The 17489-nt window shown below is 45.6% G+C and overlaps 1 protein-coding gene across 6 annotated transcripts in view; it reads left to right on the top strand.

Moving 5' to 3' along the window:
• The window catches only part of LOC310742914 (solute carrier organic anion transporter family member 1A2-like), a 35934-nt gene extending 21626 nt beyond the window's left edge, over positions 1-14308 (top strand). For all 6 annotated transcript variants that reach the window (XM_083572755.1, XM_083572754.1, XM_083572753.1 and 3 more), the window contains 9 exons: positions 810-908; positions 3238-3471; positions 4586-4750; positions 5040-5235; positions 7420-7585; positions 8543-8712; positions 9943-10007; positions 11640-11757; positions 13982-14308. In XM_083572755.1, coding sequence (XP_083428881.1) covers positions 810-908; positions 3238-3471; positions 4586-4750; positions 5040-5235; positions 7420-7585; positions 8543-8712; positions 9943-10007; positions 11640-11757; positions 13982-14195 — 1427 coding nt within the window. In that variant the 3' untranslated portion in view covers positions 14196-14308. The remainder of the gene's footprint in view (positions 1-809; positions 909-3237; positions 3472-4585; positions 4751-5039; positions 5236-7419; positions 7586-8542; positions 8713-9942; positions 10008-11639; positions 11758-13981) is intronic.
• Positions 14309-17489: the final 3181 nt, after the last annotated feature.

Below are 17489 nucleotides of genomic sequence, written 5' to 3'. Positions count from 1 at the left end.
GTTCTAGGGCCAATCAGACTGCTGCATTCTGAATCCTATTGTTCTAGGACCAATCAGACTGCTGCATTTTGGATCCTATTCAACTCAGCACATAACACAGACAAACTTTTGGGTTCCCCCCTTAAGATTGCTTTTGCACTTCTAACCTTTGGGTTCCTCCAAGCCTGCAGTTGCCTCCATTTTGTGCTTTCCCCCCCTCTTTTAACTACGTAAGGATAATGAGTTCACTTTTAATACAGATTATGATGGTGCATTGGGACGCGGGTGGCGCTGTGGGTAAAACCTCAGTGCCTAGGACTTGCCGATCGTATGGTCGGTGGTTCGAATCCCCGCAGCGGGGTGAGCTCCCATCTTTCGGTCCCAGCTCCTGCCCACCTAGCAGTTCGAAAGCACCCCTAAGTGCAAGTAGATAAATAGGTACTGCTTTATAGCGGGAAGGTAAACGGCATTTCCGTGTGCTGCGCTGGTGCTGGCTCGCCAGCTGCAGCTTCGTCATGCTGGCCATGTGACCCGGAAGTGTCTCCGGACAGCGCTGGCCCTCGGCCTCTTAAGTGAGATGGGTGCACAACCCTAGAGTCGGACACGACTGGCCCGTACGGGCAGGGGTACCTTTACCTTTACCTTTTTATGATGGTGCATGGAGGTCTATTTTATGTTTCAGTGCTGGTGAGATCCTGCATTGCTATTCTGAAAACCAGTCCTTCAGAGGTTGAGGACAGGAAGCCAAACAAATGTTGGACAAGAAGATGCGTGAAATATGACAATAACTTGTTTTTTTTATATTCTTCTGCCTCTCCCTCTGCTGCTAGGCTGCCTGCAGATAGCAACTGTCTTGGGCCCTCTGTTTGGTCTACTGATAGGCTCCTATTGTGCCAAGCTGTATGTGGATGTTGGATTTGTAGACCCAGGTAATGCAAATGTAGACCCTGTTTCATGCTTCTTAGGGGCGGGATACCTGGATGGCATCCAGTTCAGGAGGGACAAATCTGTCAATTTCAGATTCTCATTTTTAGGAAGTTCGATCCACTCCATTCTACACACAATTGCAAAGGTGTGTTGTTGTTTTTAAGTTGCCTGAAAATTTGTGGACATTTACCCAAAGATATGCATTGCTGGTGCAATTTTGCCATCCAGTATGCATTCTTTAAAAAGGTTTTTATTTATACTTTTCAAATTTATACATTTCATTAATTTTGCAATCATTTTAACATTTCAAAGTTTGACTTCCTTCCCCATCTTTCTGCGGTTCCTTAAATTTATTTTTTAATATCTCCTGCATATCCAAATTCATTTAATTTGCTCATTTAATTATCTACTTTAAATATATACTCTTACAAAACTGCAGGTTATTACAATAATCCTGCCAATGTTTTGATCTGTTTGCAATTTATCTGTAAATATTCAATAAACCATGTCCATTCTTTTATAAAAAGTTTGTTATCTTGATTTCTTATTCTTCCGGTAAGTTTCGCCATTTCCACATATTACATAAGTTTTTGTATCCATTCTTCCTTTGCTGGGATTTCAGCTTCTTTCCATTGTTTTGGTGAGTAGCATTCTTGCTGCTGTAATAGCATACATAAATTTCTATACAATTTAGATAGTTCTGTCCCTGTAATTCCCCAAAGAAAAGCTTCTTCTTCTTTTACAAAGGTTATTTTGAACATCCTTTTCAATTCATTATATATCACGGAGTATGCATTTTTGCAAGAAAAAAATGTACATGCTTTTTGATTGGCAAATTGCAGCGCAAAATATGGGAAAGGACGGATTTTGAAGGCGATCTGTATTTTGGTTTGCACATTGGTTTTGGAAGTGTGCATTTTCCCCTCATCCCTACATCCTTCCCCATTCTGTTTTGCTCCAAGCACTAGCCAGCAGAACCCAGTTTCTTGAATCTGGTTTCCAGATGTCCCAGGTCAAAGGGTTCAGCTGTAGGTACTTCATGCATGTATTTCAATTTTTAAAATATATGCAATTGTTCCAACCATATGTAATGGTTCTTAATTTTTTCATATGTGGAACGGCTTAACTGGTTTTACAGATGCAATAGTATTATTTCTGCTTTTATTATATTGTGAAACCGCTTTGAGGTGCTTCATCCAGACCTGTGTGTCCTTGTGCTCTGGTCCAGGACAGTTACTAACTTCTGCTGTTTGAAACTTGTAGCATCTGCTCATGTTTACCACTTATGCCTTTAAAAAAATCATAGACTTGTAGAGTTGGAAGTAACCTCAAGGATCATCTAGTCCATGGGTAGGCAAACTAAGGCCTGGAGGCCGGATCTGGCCCAATTGCCTTCTAAATTTGGCCCACGGATGGTCCAGGAATCAGCGTGTTTTTACATGAGCAGAATGTGTCCTTTTATTTAAAATGCACCTCTGGGTTATTTGTGGGGCCTGCCTGGTGTTTTTACATGAGTAGAAAATGTGCTTTTATTTAAAATACATCTCTGGGTTATTTGTGGGGCATTGGATTTTATTTTTTATTTTTTTCCTTCAAAATATAGTCTGGCTCCCCACAAGGTCTGAGGGACAGCGACGGGGTGAGCTCCCATTGTTCGGTCCCTGTTCCTGCCAACCTAGCAGTTCGAAAGCACGTCAAAGTGCAAGTAGATAAATAGGTACCGCTCCGGCAGGAAGTTAAATGGTGTTTCCGTGCGCAGCTCTGGTTCACCAGAAGCGGCTTTGTTAAGTTGTGGGCGAACATATCAGATGACACAGCGATTCTTCCAAAGCAGCTCTTTATTTGTAAGCTGGAACAGAACTGAACTGAGGAGCTCAGTCAGTCTGCTTATATAGAGCTCCACTAGAATGCAACAGTAACCATTTTCTGTAACTAGCCAATCACTGAACGTCACTTTCGCTCCTTCATTTGCATAACTATCTACAGTATCCCCCTGCTGGCCCAGGGTGAAAACTTCAGTACATAACAGGCTTAGTCATGCTGGCCACATGACCCGGAAGCTGTACTCCGGCTCCCTCGGCCAATAAAGCGAGATGAGCGCCGCAACCCCAGAGTCGGCCACGACTGGACCTAATGGTCAGGGGTCCCTTTACCTTTAACAAGTGTTTATAAAGGCATCCTTTTATTTCTTTCCAGAAGCGCAGTGTTCACATTCGAAAGTAACCCTGCTTATTGCAATCAAACAAGCAAGAATGGGAGAATCTACCACTGAGAATGCTGGCTACCTTGGCGCTACTAATAAAAATCCTCTCCATTAATCTCTCTCTCCAGAGGATGTGACTTTGAGCCTCCTTGATGCTCGCTGGGTCGGGGCCTGGTGGCTGGGGGTCTTGATCTGTGCCGCCGTGAGCTTCATCGTCGCCATCCCTTTCTGCTTCCTGCCCAAGTCTCTTCCAAAGGAAGGAGAGGAAAACAGTGCCGTGTTAAACACGAAGGGCAACAAAACTTTGCTACCAGCAGAAAATGCAGCTCATGCCAGCACAACAATTCGAGAAATTGCTAAAGGTGAACGGATTTTTTTAAAAACCCCTTTCCCCGCCAATGTTTTGTAATACAGTCATACCTCGGGTTAAATTTGCTTCAGGTTGAGCATTTTCAGGTTATGCTCTGCGGCGACCCGGAAGTAATGGAGTGCGTTACTTCCGGGTTTTGCCACTTGCGCATGCGCAGACGCTGAAATTGATTTCACGCGCGTGCGTGGAAGTGGCAAATAGTGACCTGTGCATGCGCAGACATGCAGACGCGGGTTGCGTTCGCTTCAGGATGCGAACGGGGCTCCGGAACGGATCCTGTTCGCATCTAGCGGTACCACTGTACTGTCGTACCTCTGCTTATTTATCCCTCTAGATACATAAACTTCGGGATGCAAACGCAACAAACCCAGAAGTATTTTTCCAGGTTTCGCTGTGCATGCATGCGCAGAAGCGCTAAACTGCGCTGCGTGCATGCGCAGAAGCAGTCCTCTGGTTGCAAATTCCTCAGGATGTGGCCGGACCTCTGGAACGGATCCCGTTCGCAACTGGAGGTACCACTGTATAGTTTTATTTTATATATATATATATATATATATATATATATATATATATATATGTATATTTATTAAAAACACACCATAATTAAAATGCACAATAAAACAATCCCATTATAACAGTAATATATAAATGTCCATAATTGATTGTCCATAGAAAAATTCCACCAGCATCTTTTGTATACAGCTTTGACAGAGCTGGCATCTGGGTCCCTGCATATACAAACCTAAAATGTATTTCAAAGAGCCCAGTCCTCCTTTGTGGGTAAAATAATTGTCACAGGGCCTTCTCTGTTTGCCCCTGCCAAGGTTGGTGTGGACAGCGGCTCATGGGAGGAGGGGTCTTTCCGGTGGTGGCTCCCTGCTTATGGAATTTTCTCCCTAGGCAAGCACAGCTGGCCCCATCACTGTCCGCCTTTAGACACCGGACGAAAACATTCAAATGTCTCTTGTTATTCCTTAATTTGTAAGTTTCTTTGAGACACTTCAGTGTAAAAAGCAGTGAAATAATGTTACTACTACTAGTAGTAGTACCAATAATAATAATAATAATGCAACTGAGACTAACTGTTCTGGTTCTTTCGTTTCCAGATTTCATCCCCTACCTGAAAAGTCTGGCTTACAATCCAGTTTACATGCTTTTTCTTTTGATCACTGTGATCCAGTTCAGCGCTTGGATTGGGATGATCACATTTATGCCAAAATATATGGAACAGCAGTATGGGATATCTGCGGCAGATGCCATCTTTTTCATAGGTAAAATGTGTGTGTGTGTGTGTGTGTGTGTGTGTGTGTGTGTGTGTGAGAGAGAGAGAGAGAGAGAGAGAGAGAGAGAATGAATAATAATAAAAAATGTTTATTTTGAATGAAGGGCTGATTATAAACTTTATTTATTTAATATTACACTTATACCCTCTTTGATGAGTCCTACAACCATGAGCACACATGAACTGGAGGGGGCACACCTTGAAGGTAGGTTTGTTGTCCTTAAAACACTCGTGGACAAGGCCATACCTCAACCTGCTGTTTTGTGTTTTCTCTCTAGGTGTTTACAATTTACCAATTATATGTGCTGGTTATTTCTTTGGTGGCCTCATGATGAAGAAATTCAAGATAAGCACCTATAAAGCTGCCCACATTGGTTTTTGGAGTTCTATAGTGGAGTATCTCATCTACTTCTCTGCTTTTTTCATGGTCTGCAAGAATGCTAAGGTTGCTGGCTTAACCATGTCCTACGAAGGGTATGTTCTTGCTCTTACCTAAGCCTGATTTCACCCTGTTGGGTGGTGCTGATTAGATTGCATAAAGACAGGGATTTTGGCGGAACCTTGCATTCATCCCTGTTGAAATTAATTTTGCTGGTTTGGGCCCAGAACCCCAATCGGTTAAGTTCATCTTGGATCCTGATTCTGTCTTCTGTTACATTAGCTACCTCTCCCAGTTTGGTGTCAACTGCAAATTTGATGGAAATCCTCTCAATTCCTTCATCCAAGTCATTAATAAAGAGTTTGAACAACAATGGGGCAAGGACAGAACTCTGTGGTATGCCACTTGTATAATAATAATAATAATAATAATAATAATAATAATAATAATAATAATAATAATTTATTTAGACCCCACCTCTTTGGGTTGTTCCCAACAGAATATTAAAAACACGATAAAACATCAAACATTAAAAACTTCCATAAACAGGGCTGCCTTCTAAACAGGGATGTCTTCTAAAAGTCAGATAGCTGTTTATTTCCTTGACATCTGATGGGAGGGCATTCCACAGGACGGGCGCCACCACCGAGAAGGCCCTCTGCCTGGTTCCCTGTAACCTCACTTCTCACAATGAGGGACCTGCCAGAAGGCTCTCAGAGCTGGGCCTCAGTGTCCAGGCTGAACGATGGAGGTGGAGATGCTCCTTCAGGTATACTGGGCCGAAGCCGTTACCTCATTCAATCCACATTTCATCAGCTTCCTTGCAAGAATATCATGGGGGACTTGGTCAAAAGCCTTGCTGAAATCAAGATACACTATGTCCACAGCATCCCCCTGATCCACCAAGCTTGTAACTCCATCAAAAAAAGAAATGAGTCAGATTCAGGCATCTCTCCCAGCCCTACTTGGAGATGACAGGGATAAAAAACATAAGAAAGTAAGAATAGCCTGTTAGATCAGCAACAAGGCCAGCATCTGTTCTCACAGTGGCTAACCAGATCGCTGTACAAAGCCTGCAAATAGGATTCAAGTGCAATAGCACACTCCCCTCTGGTGGCTTCCAGCAACTGGTATCTAGAAATGTTGCTGCCTCTGACTGTAGAGGCAGTGAGCATAGCCATCATTGCCAGTAGCCATCGATAGCCGTCTCCTCCATGAGTTTATCTAATACTCTTTTAAAGGCATCTAGGTTGGTGGGAGAGTTTAACTACCGTATTTTTCGCTCCATAAGGCGCACCTGACCATAAGGCGCACCTGCTTTTATTGGGGGGGGGGGATTCACAAAAAATTTATATTATTTAAAGGGAGCGCTGAGCAGAGCCTATATGCATCCCAAGCTCTGCTCAGTGCTCCCTTTCATGAGTTGCGTGTGTGCGGCCCTTGCAGGCTTTTCCCCGAGGAGGGAGAAGGGCAGCCCGTCAGTGATGGCCCCCAAGAGCCACACACACACTCCGTGCAGCTCTTAAAAGGGAGCACGGTTCTTGGGGGCTTTTGCGGGAGGTGGGGGGAGTGGGAGAGCCTCGCTCTGTCCCTTCTCCCACCTCCCGCAAAAGCCACGTGAAGCCTCCCCAGGGCAGCGGGATGAAGGCCCCCCACTGCCCTGCAGAGGCTTTGCGGGCTACCCCAGAGTTGCTCAGGAGCTTGTCGGGGCTGGCGGGGGAAGCCTGGGTCCCCCCCCCCAGCCCCAGGGACCACACATTTGCTCCATAAGACACACAGACATTTCCCCTTAGATTTTAAGAGGAAAAAAGGTGCGTCTTATGGAGTGAAAAATACGGTATGTGCTATGTGTGAAAGAGCACTTTATTTTATCTGTCCTGAAACTTCCAACATTTGACCTCATTGGATGTCACCGAGTTCTAAGGTTATGAGAGAGGGAGAAAAAAACTTTCTCTATCCACCTTTTCCCATGCTATGCATAATTTTATCTGCATAAACTTCGCCCAGAGAATCCTGGCAACTGTTGTCTGTGAAAAGGTGCTGGGAACTGTAACTCTGTAGGGGTAAACTCCAGTTCCCAGGATTCTTTGGGGTGGTGGCGGGGAAACCACATGCTTTAAATGTACGGTGTGTACACAACTTCAGACAATCTACAAATAAACTCCTTTTCTGCTGGACGGCCGCAGAGCTCTCCATCTCGAAGAGGGGGCTCTGGGTTTGTTTATTCATTTTTCTCATTGTTCGCAGGCTCTTTGCACACCTTTCTGGGTATTTTTCAGGCTCGAACAAGTCTCCTACATGGAAACAAACTTGTACGCGGACTGCAACCGGCATTGTGGCTGCTCCACTAAGGTGTGGGACCCTGTTTGCGGAGAAAACGGCATAGCGTATATTTCAGCATGTCTTGCAGGATGCGACATCTCAAACGGAACTGGGAAAAATACGGTAAGGCAGGTGTTCCAGGCAGCACAAAACTGTCCCCCATCTTTCTCTCTCTTTCTCTCTCTTTCTGATACCACCTTCTCGACATCTCCATCTGCACCCACTTTCCCCCCAATGGGCTGTTTGGGCAGGGAAGATAACAATAACAATAACAATAACTTATTATTTTTAGCCCGACCATCTGGCTGGGTTTCCCCAGCCACCCTGGGCAGCTTTCAGCAAAATATTAAAATACAATAATTCATCAAATATTAAAAAGCTTCCCTAAACAGGGCTGCCTTCAGATGTCTACTAAAAGTCAGATAGTTGTTTATTTCTTTGACATCTGGTGGGAGGGCATTCCACAGGGTAGGCGCTGCTACCAAGAAGGCCCTCTGCCTGGTTCCCTGTAACCTCACGTCTCGCAGTGAGGGAACTACCAGAAGGCCCTTGGCGCTGGACCTCAGTGTCCGGGTTGAACGATGAGGGTGGAGATGCTCCTTCAGGTATATTGGACTGAAGCTGTTTAGGGCTTTAAAGGTCAGTGCCAACATTTTGCATTGTGCCCAGAAACATACTGGGAGCCAATGTAAGTCTTTCAGGACTGGTGTTATGTGGTCTTGGCGGCCACTCCCAGTCACCAGTCTAGCTGCCGCATTCTAGATTAGTTGTAGTTTCCGGATCACCTTCTAAAGTAGCCCCACGTAGAGCACATTGCAGTAGTCCAAGCAGGAGATAACCAGAGCAGGGTCTCAGCCTGCGTACCAGATGGAGCTGGTAGACAGCTGCCCTGGACACAGATTTGACCTGTGTCTCCATGGACAGCTGTGAGTCCAAAATGACTCCCAGGCTGTGCACCTGGTCCTTCAGGGGCACAGTTGCCCTATTCAATAGATCACTTACAGAGGTCAAGCATGCGACCAAAAGGCCACAGGCTGCCCACTCTCTTCCTTAACTGATTTCGTCTTATGTTTTATGCAGGTATTTAGAAACTGCTCCTGCATTTCAGCCTTCGGAAATGACACAGCGGTCCTGGGCCAGTGCAACAGAGAGAACTGTGGCACAATGCTGCAGTACTTCTTGATTTTATCCTTAGTCTGTTGTTTAATTTATTCCTTTGGAGCCATGCCGGGTTACATGGTCCTCATAAGGTACTAACTGAAGGGAGGTGGGAATAGCAGGATATATAAGTCTTGGGAGACAGGCAAGTCCCATTTGCGATGTTGTTGACTCAGAACGGCGCATTTGTCTCCTGCTCAGAGTGTCAAAGTTTATATTTCATAGCAGATTTGGTCAGCTTAGTAAAACGATCTTTCTGCCCGCCTTCGGTTTTGGCGAATAATGCTCCGTGCAAAAGACGAGGATTTTCTGTGTGACAATGAGGAGCAAAAGCTGAAGTCCAGGTTGAAGTACCTTTTCTGTGGGAAACAGCCACACAGATGCTCTGAAGTGTGGTCACGTTATTAATACACGTGCCCTTTGGAGCGTGGGATCACACTGTGCAGAAACAGCTCCCAAGCTCTCCCCATATAAACCGTCCCAAACTTTTTGTTCATCCTCTGAGGCCTTTCTTTGTGTGCCTCCTCCATGAGAGGTCTGAAGGTGGCAACACGAGAACAGGGCCTTTTCTGTAGTGGCTTCTGAAGTGGGATGCTCTCCCCAGGGAGGTCCACCTGGCGCCTTCAGTGTATATTTTTAGGAGCCAGACGAAAATGTTCCTCAGGCCTTTGGCTGATTTATATCCTACAGCCTTTTGAATGTGTCTGTGAGATGGGGAGGTTATTGTTTTGCTGTTTTGTTTTACTTATTTTCATGATTTTTCCTGTACAGTCATAGCTCGGGTTGAATATGCTTCATGTTGAGCGCGTTCGAGTTGTGCTCCATGGCAACCTGGAAGTAACAGAGCGCGTTACTTCCGGGTTTCGCCGCTCGCACATGCGCAGACACTCAAAATGACATCATGCGCATGCGCAGAAGCGGCGAAAAGTGACGCACGCATGAGCAGACGTGCCGTCGCTAGTTACGTTTGCTTCTGGATACGAATGGGGCTCTGGAACAGATCCTGTTCGCATCCCGAGGTACCACTGTATTTTATTATGTGAACCACCCTGTGACCATATGGCGAATAAACTAAAAATTAAAACAAAAGCAGTTGGGCAGGGGTAGGAAACTATGGTTGTAATTTCATATGATGCCATAGGACTGCAGCATCAGTTTGTAGCTGGAAAGGAAGAATCTTCTGGCTGCAAAATGTGCCCCTTGCTCACATACGATTAATGGAGCGTAAGAGTTAAATGTTTAAGGCTGCAGTTTAACAGCAATGTGATGCATAACGCCTTTTCCCATCTATTGGTTTCATGGAAAATTCTCTTCTTCTCCAGGTCCCTAAAACCCGAGGAGAAGTCGTTTGGTGTGGGTCTCCACTCCCTGGCAGAAAGAGTTTTTGGTAAGGTGCTGGTTACTTTAAATTGCACTTCAAAAAGAAGAGCAGGAACATCCAAAACATACATTTACAGCATTATTACATCACTTTAAACAACCATAGCTTCCCCCAAAGAATTCTGGGAGCTGTAGTTTGTTAAGGGTACTGAGAGTTGTTAGGAGACCCCTGTTCTCCACACAGAACTACAATTCCCAGAGTGTTTGAACAGTCAATTTCTCTTCCCAGGGAACTCTGGGAATTGTACCTCTGAGAGGCAAATATGGGCCTCCTAACAATTTTCAGCAGTCTTAGCAAACTACAGCTCTCAGGATAGATAGATTTTAGGATATGGTAAGCCGACAAATGGATCACTTCATAAACCTAGACAGCATCTTAAAAAGCAGAGACATCACCTTGCCAACAAAGGTCCGTATAGTTAAAGCTATGGTTTTCCCAGTAGTGATGTATGGAAGTGAGAGCTGGACCATAAAGAAGGCTGATCGCTGAAGAATGGATGCTTTTGAATTATGGTGCTGGAGGAGACTCTTGAGAGTCCCATGGACTGCAAGAAGATCAAACCGATCCATTCTGAAGGAAATCAGCCCTGAGTGCTCACTGGAAGGACAGATCGTGAAGCTGAGGCTCCAATACTTTGGCCACCTGATGAGAAGAGAAGACTCCCTGGAAAAGACCCTGATGTTGGGAAAGGAAAGATTGAGGGCACAAGGAGAAGGGGACGACAGAGGACGAGATGGTTGGACAGTGTTCTCGAAGCTACCAGCATGAGTTTGACCAAACTGCGGGAGGCAGTGGAAGACAGAAGTGCCTGGTGTGCTCCGGTCCATGGGGTCACGAAGAGTCGGAAACGACTAAACAACAACAACAACAAAGCCGACAAATTATGCAGAGGTTACATTCCAGGGACCACGCTTAAAGCCAAAATTGCATCTAGTCAAAACACACTGGGTACAATAGCAGGTGGAACGGCCTAACTCCCCCCCCCCCCGGATGCCCATCCCCTTTCTGCCCCTTTTGAATTTCTTTCTTTCTTTCTTTCTTTCTTTCTTTCTTTCTTTCTTTCTTTCTTTCTTTCTTTCGCTAAGCTCATAAAGCTGAATGCACACAAGTTAAATGTGCTTCAATTGTGGTCATACTGTATATGGTTCTATTTACACATATATACAGTCTAGTCATAGGATGGAGGGGCTCACAGCATAAAGATTTCAATGGATCTTGCCATAGCTTTATGGCCAGCACAGAGCAAGACGTGTCTCTGTGTCTCCAGCTTCCAGCACCAACCAAAACTCACACACACATGCAGCCCTGCTTGGCCTGTTGTTCTCCATTCTAGCATGGCATGGCATCTAGCCGGGTGAAGTGGGAGCAGCACCACTCCTTTGTTTCCATGGCATCAGGGCAACCTCTTTGGACATGTAAATGGCAGCACTCAGCTGGCCAACTTGGGCCGTTGTTTTTCAAAGAAACTTGTCTGACCAGTTCAATGGCCTCTTCTGCTAGATTGTAAACTTCCTTGGTGCAGAATCACAGGCCTGGGTGTGACCCCCCCCAAAAAAACCCCACCCCATCGTAACAGTGTACTGTTTACAAAAGCCCCCCCAAATGACCCTTCTTGTCTTCATGTCGTATTCCATGTAGCTGGAATCCCATCACCTATTTATTTTGGAGCGATGATTGACACTACCTGTTTGAAATGGGGAACCAAGAGCTGCGGTGGTGAAGGAGCCTGCCGGATGTACGATTCTGACACATACAGGTATCGCTGGAAGATCCCTGTCTCTCTTGCTTTGTGCTATCTCTAGAATATTGTAGAGCAGCTGGGAGGGCAGCTTACACAGCCTCGGCTCTCCAGATGTTTTTGGCCTACAACTCCCATGATCCCTACCTAGCAGGACCAGTGGTCAGGGATGATGGGAACTGTGGTCTCAAAATATCTGGAGGGCCGAGGTTGAGGAAGCCTGCTCTAGGTGTTGCTGCACTTACATCTCCCATCACCCGACCTGTGGCCATGCTGGTTGGAATTGCCTCCAACAACATCTGGAGGGCACAGCTGCAAATGGATGCAGCTGATGCCTCTGGGTTCAGTCCAGTTTGTTCTGCAGCTTAGTGAGTGAATGAATGGATGGATGGCGGGGCGGAGAGCCTGTGGCCCGGCCCAGATTTTGATGGACTGCAACACCCTAATCCCTGACCATTCTAGGTCTGATGGGAGCTGTACGGGCATTGCATTGACTAGGTCTGCTCCAGAGCCTTGGAAGATACCTAATCATTCTTTGGTACGGTGCCTTTTGGGGAGATAAAGGATTCTGGAGTTCAGAACAAGCAGGGAGAGGAGAGGTCTTTGACCCTTTTACTGCCCACTCCCCTTCTGCCACACCATACCACCAAAACAGCCTTGCCCACTTCACTTTTCAGGCTTCCAAAAGGCCCTCAGAAGTTGTAAAATGCTAGAATGGCAAGGATTTGGAATATGAGCCCCAAAGGTTTTCTTCCAATATGTTCCCCACTCATTCTGGGTGTCACATAGGGGATTTTTTCCCTTTAGCTCTAGACTGGAGGGGTGTTTCAGATTAACCTCTTTTTGTATTAAAAGCACATCTGAAGAGTGTGCAGGCAGCAGGGGGTAAGCCCTGCCTTCTGTCACTTTCCCTATCAACACCACTGTCCTCTCACAGCCGTATTTGGCAACTGTGAGAAGGGATACCACGTTCATTCCGATGTAAACACATAGTGCTCTTCCCGGGGACCAATGATTTTCTTATGATGATTGCTAAATGCATGGCTGTGGGTGGGCATGGTCAATGGGAACCACAGAAGTGGAGGTGTGGCTAGTACACACGATCCTGCAACACCTTCATAGATGCTTTGGATGTGGGAGGGGGTTTGTCTGGAATTTCCCAGTGCGAGTGCTTCCGCAAGAGAGTTGTAACAAATCAACAAGTTCTCTGGTGGCACCAGTGGCATGGAATGTTCTCCCCTTCTGAAATAAGAGAGGCTCCATCACCACTGGCATTCCGCCGGCTCATGAAGGTGCATCTCTTTAGACATGCATTCCCCTGATCACCTGACTTGAATCTCCTGCTGCTGCTTTAAGTGCTTCAGTTGTTGAGCTGGTGAGTTGCTGCTGCGTCCTGGGAAGGGTGAGACAGCAGGGAGAGTGGTGTGGTGGATACGCCCCAACAAAAGCTCCCGATTGGCTCAGAAGGTGTGTTTGCACTGCACTAACCTCACTGCCCCCTTGCCCTTCTTTCTCCTTCGCCCAGTAAGCAGCAGCAAATCACCTGCCAGGTGGTCAGTTGAGCATCCCCACCCCTGCTTCTGCCTGTTATAATGGGCTTCTCCTTTCATTTTGGGCAAATTTTAATTGTGGATGTTTTGATGACATACTTTTATTGTGAGTTTTAATTAGGGGCAGTTTCTTGTCATTGGCTTTCTTTCCAAGTAGAAATGGCTTTGAAGCTGCCACAGCCACTAAGTGGTATATGTATCTTCTTCTTTGGCGATCACTCGTAGCCGAGTAAGATTGTCTTCCATGAACACGGTTTTAACAATGAGTTCATAAGTGGCTGTGGAGGCCAATTCTGGGCCCACACATCCTTCCACAGTGGGGACATTGGTTCCCGGGCAGGAGTTGATCACGGTGTGGATTTGCCAAGCGTGCCTTCCTCTTAGCATGTTTCTCCCTTGCGTTCTGAGTTCGAGTGTCTTCAAAGTCCATGACACCTTTGGTAAAGGTGTATGTATAACAAATACATAACACACAGTTTCACACAAACACTGGCACACGCATAGAAGTGTGTATCTGTGTTCAGTGTAACATGCAAACAAGCCTTAGGTTACCAAGAAGGCCAATGAAAATAAGCTCCATCAGTGCATGGAGGCGACTTGATTCTACTTGGGAGAACTTCTGGAGCATGAGAACTTCTGGATACGGTGTTCTATGGGTGCTCTTTACTGATGCTGTCCAAATTGCATTCCAGGCAGCTGTACCTGGGTGTGCCGTCAGCCCTCCGCGCCGTGTCCTACATCCCTTGTGTGCTTGTGCTCCTCATTTTAAGGAAACAGAACAAGACCTTGGTGCAGGAGGACAAAGAATTGGAAGCCAGAGAAGAGGAAAATGGGTCAGTAGAACAGAAGGATGTACCTGCAGCCCAGAACAGCACACATTTACATCAAGAGACAAAAGACTTGTAAAAAGCAGACTTTAAAGAGGACTGGTGGCTTTAAGGTTGTACGTCAAATGTAGGTCATTATCACTTTTCCAAGTCACCTCTAGAGATCTTTCCAGAATACATATATTACATACAGCAGAGTATTGGGTGACTAGTGTGGCTCGTTTTTCATGACTAAAGTTGTAAGTACTGTGTGTTCTATACTATCATAGCTGAGCCTCTGGGTTTGTGCTTTTTTTTTGGTGTGCACATGTTTCTGTAATAATTGTTTCCACATATCATTTCAAGATTTCTACAAAATAACAGAAAGGAGAGAAGGGGCCATGGCAGCTTTCGCTCGCTCCAGTTTTTCACTTAGGCTGGATCTAGAACCATCCAAAAAACATTTAAGGAAAACATGTTGTAAACCTCGTTGGCGAAAGACGGAACTCTACAGCGCCATTTGGTGTCACAGTGTTACAACACGTTTAAAGCGCTTTTTCTTGACTAATGTAGCTGAGTCCTTAATACATTTGTTGCTCTGTCCGCACTGTACATTTTAAGCAGTATGATACCGGTTTAACACAATCATGGCTTCCTCCAAAGAATCCTGGGAACTGTGCTTTGTTTAGTTTTTAAAAATAATTTTTACTAGGTTTTCAAATTTTACATTTCAAAATAGGCATCTTTCATTATACCCATGCATTCAATGACTTCCCTCTCTCCCCTTCCAAGATTCTATTGATTTGCTTACATATTTTTATATATCTGTCTTAATTCAATTCTCCCCTCTTGCATCCCTTTTAAATAGGTTATACTGTCGAATTTACCTTAGTGCCGCCAGCGTTTTCGGAAACTGTGCTTTGTTAAGGGTGCCGAGAGTTATGAGGAGACCCCCGTGACTCTGCGAAGAGGATTTACTTGTTAAACTGCTCTGGGAATTGTAGCTCTGTGAGGGGAAGAAGGGTCCCCAATAACTGTGTCATGGCACCCTTAACAAACTACAGTTCCCGGGATTCTTAGCTCCCGACTAAGGTCTGTCTAAAGTGCAATGTCTGCAATGTCTGCCTAAAGTGGTATAACAGTGCTTTAATGTATAGTGTAGATGGGACATTCATTCATGATGGATCTCAAGAGGGCATACAGAAGATTCCCAGGTGGTGGAGACCCAGACCTCCTTGGCTTCAGGCAGTTTGTTGGAAACTGCACAGTGCAGAGGCAGGAGATGCTAAATGCTAAATTTCAGCAAAGCTGATGGAATGAGCCCTGCTTTCAGTCTCAGACCCTCCAAGTGTCCCTATTTTCCAGGGACGTCCCTGATTTAGTGAAGCTGTCCTGGTTTCTTATTTGATCCTGGATTGTCCCACTGTCCCTTAGGATGTCCCTATTTTCATTGCCGAAATGTCGGAGGGTATGGCGTTATCTAACCCCGAGAGCCCCGGATATAGGGAGGTATATAAATTCAATAAATAATGATAATGGCAACCCCCAAGCTGTCTGAAAGCAATCCTGTACAGTGAAGGTTTTTATAAATGTTTTATTATGGTTTTATATACGTTGGAACCTGCCCAGAGCGGCTGGGGCAACCCAATCAGATGTTTGGGGTATAAATAGTAAAGTTATCATTATGGAATGGGACGTCCCTATTTTCATTGGAGAAATGTTGGAGGCCATCTTTCCTACTGAGGCATCCTGATGGAATGGTTGCATCCAGGTGAGAGGAAGCCTGATGGAGCTAGCCTGTCACACCAGAGCTGATGGAGGACGTGGGTAGCTCTGTGGTCTAAAATACTGAGCCACTTGGGCTTGCCGATCAGAAGGTGGGCGGTTCGAATCTCCATGACGGAGTGAGCTCTCATTGCTCCGTCCCAGCTCCTGCCAACCTGGCAGTTCAAAAGCACACCAGTTCAAGTAGATAAATAGGTACTGCTGCGACGGGAAGGTAAACGGTGTTTCCGTGCGCTCTGGCTTCTCTCACGGTGTCCCGTTGTGCCAGAAGCAGTTTAGTCAAGCTGGCCACATGACCCGGAAAGCTGTCTGCGGACAAACGCCGGCTCCCTCGGCCTGAAAGCAAGATGAGCGCCGCAACCCCATAGTTGCCTTTGACTGGACTTAACCGTCCAGAGGTCCTTTACCTTACCTTTTACCTGATGGAGTAAGCTTGGCTTCCCAGCTCTCCAAATAATGCCAGGTGCTGGCACCAGGCCTGCTTCAACACGACAACAAGCATAGCGCAGTGTCCTCACTCAAGAAATGCCAGGGGGAGCCGTCCGCCTCTAAGCAAGAGTTAAGAACCTCTTCTGCATTTCTCTCAAGTTCCTCTCCTTGCGCCAAGGTAACCGGGGAAACTGAAAGGATACTCTGCGTTCAAGTCCCACAGCAGGGAGAAAACAAGAAGCCTTTGTTAGTTAATCAGTGGATTTGAATATCATCCTGGGTTCCTTCTCTCTCTCTCTCAAGTTGCCAAGTGTTTCCAGACTTACTTAACTTGCATTTTTCATATCTTAATGGCAGGAAGGAAATTCATTGACCTCTCCACCCCCCGGATCCTACAGAATGAGACTCTTAACCTAAGGGTTGTGGGTTTGAGTCCTAGAGATTCGAGGAAAGAGATTCCTGTATTGCTGGGAGTTGGGCTAGATTATCCTCGTGGTCCTTTCCAACACTATGATTCTATGATTCTGTGCTATGCATCTGATCATTTTGGGAAGACAAGTGGGAGCTGCAATGCAGTGTTGCAGCACATCCCCACTTGCTTGGAGGAGTGTTCTTGCTCAGGGCTTCAGCTGTTCTGGTGTAGAAGCCTTGCCATGCTATTCAGGTTGCTTCAGAAGTTAGGAAAGGACAAAAGATGCCTTTTCTCCCCCCCCCCCACCCCCCTCCTCTCAGGGACTTCCCCTGCTCTGCTATATCCTGTAGGTATCCTGATTAGAATAACAGACTTGATTAGAGACCTGCAAGTTAAACTGACAGCTCAGGCCTCTCACACACATCTGTTCTTCGCAGGAACATTTCCAAAGCGGAACAGGGCAAACACAAAGGACATGGAACAGCACCACCTTGTGGTAGACCGTAGGGATGGACAAGTCTGTCAGTTTCAGCTTCTCATTTTTCCTATTTTAAGAGCATTTCACTGCGTTTCCACATCAGTTTTCATTTTTTTAAAAGCCCTCACAAAAAAATAAAAATAAATTGCAGAATTTTAGTGTGCATTTTGTCTAATGCATACATTTTTAACAAGCAGTTCCCACTGATATTGTGCTGTTTTTTGTTTGTTTTTTGCTTGGCTATCATGCATTTTTAGCTACATTCTCCTCTAATTTACACATTTTTCCAT

The sequence above is a fragment of the Podarcis filfolensis genome (genome assembly GCF_964270895.1).
Source record: "Podarcis filfolensis genome assembly, chromosome: 10".
In the NCBI taxonomy this organism is placed as follows: domain Eukaryota; kingdom Metazoa; phylum Chordata; class Lepidosauria; order Squamata; family Lacertidae; genus Podarcis; species Podarcis filfolensis.
The sequence above is the reverse complement of the archived record's forward strand: the minus strand, read 5'-3'. Positions and strand labels throughout refer to the sequence as shown.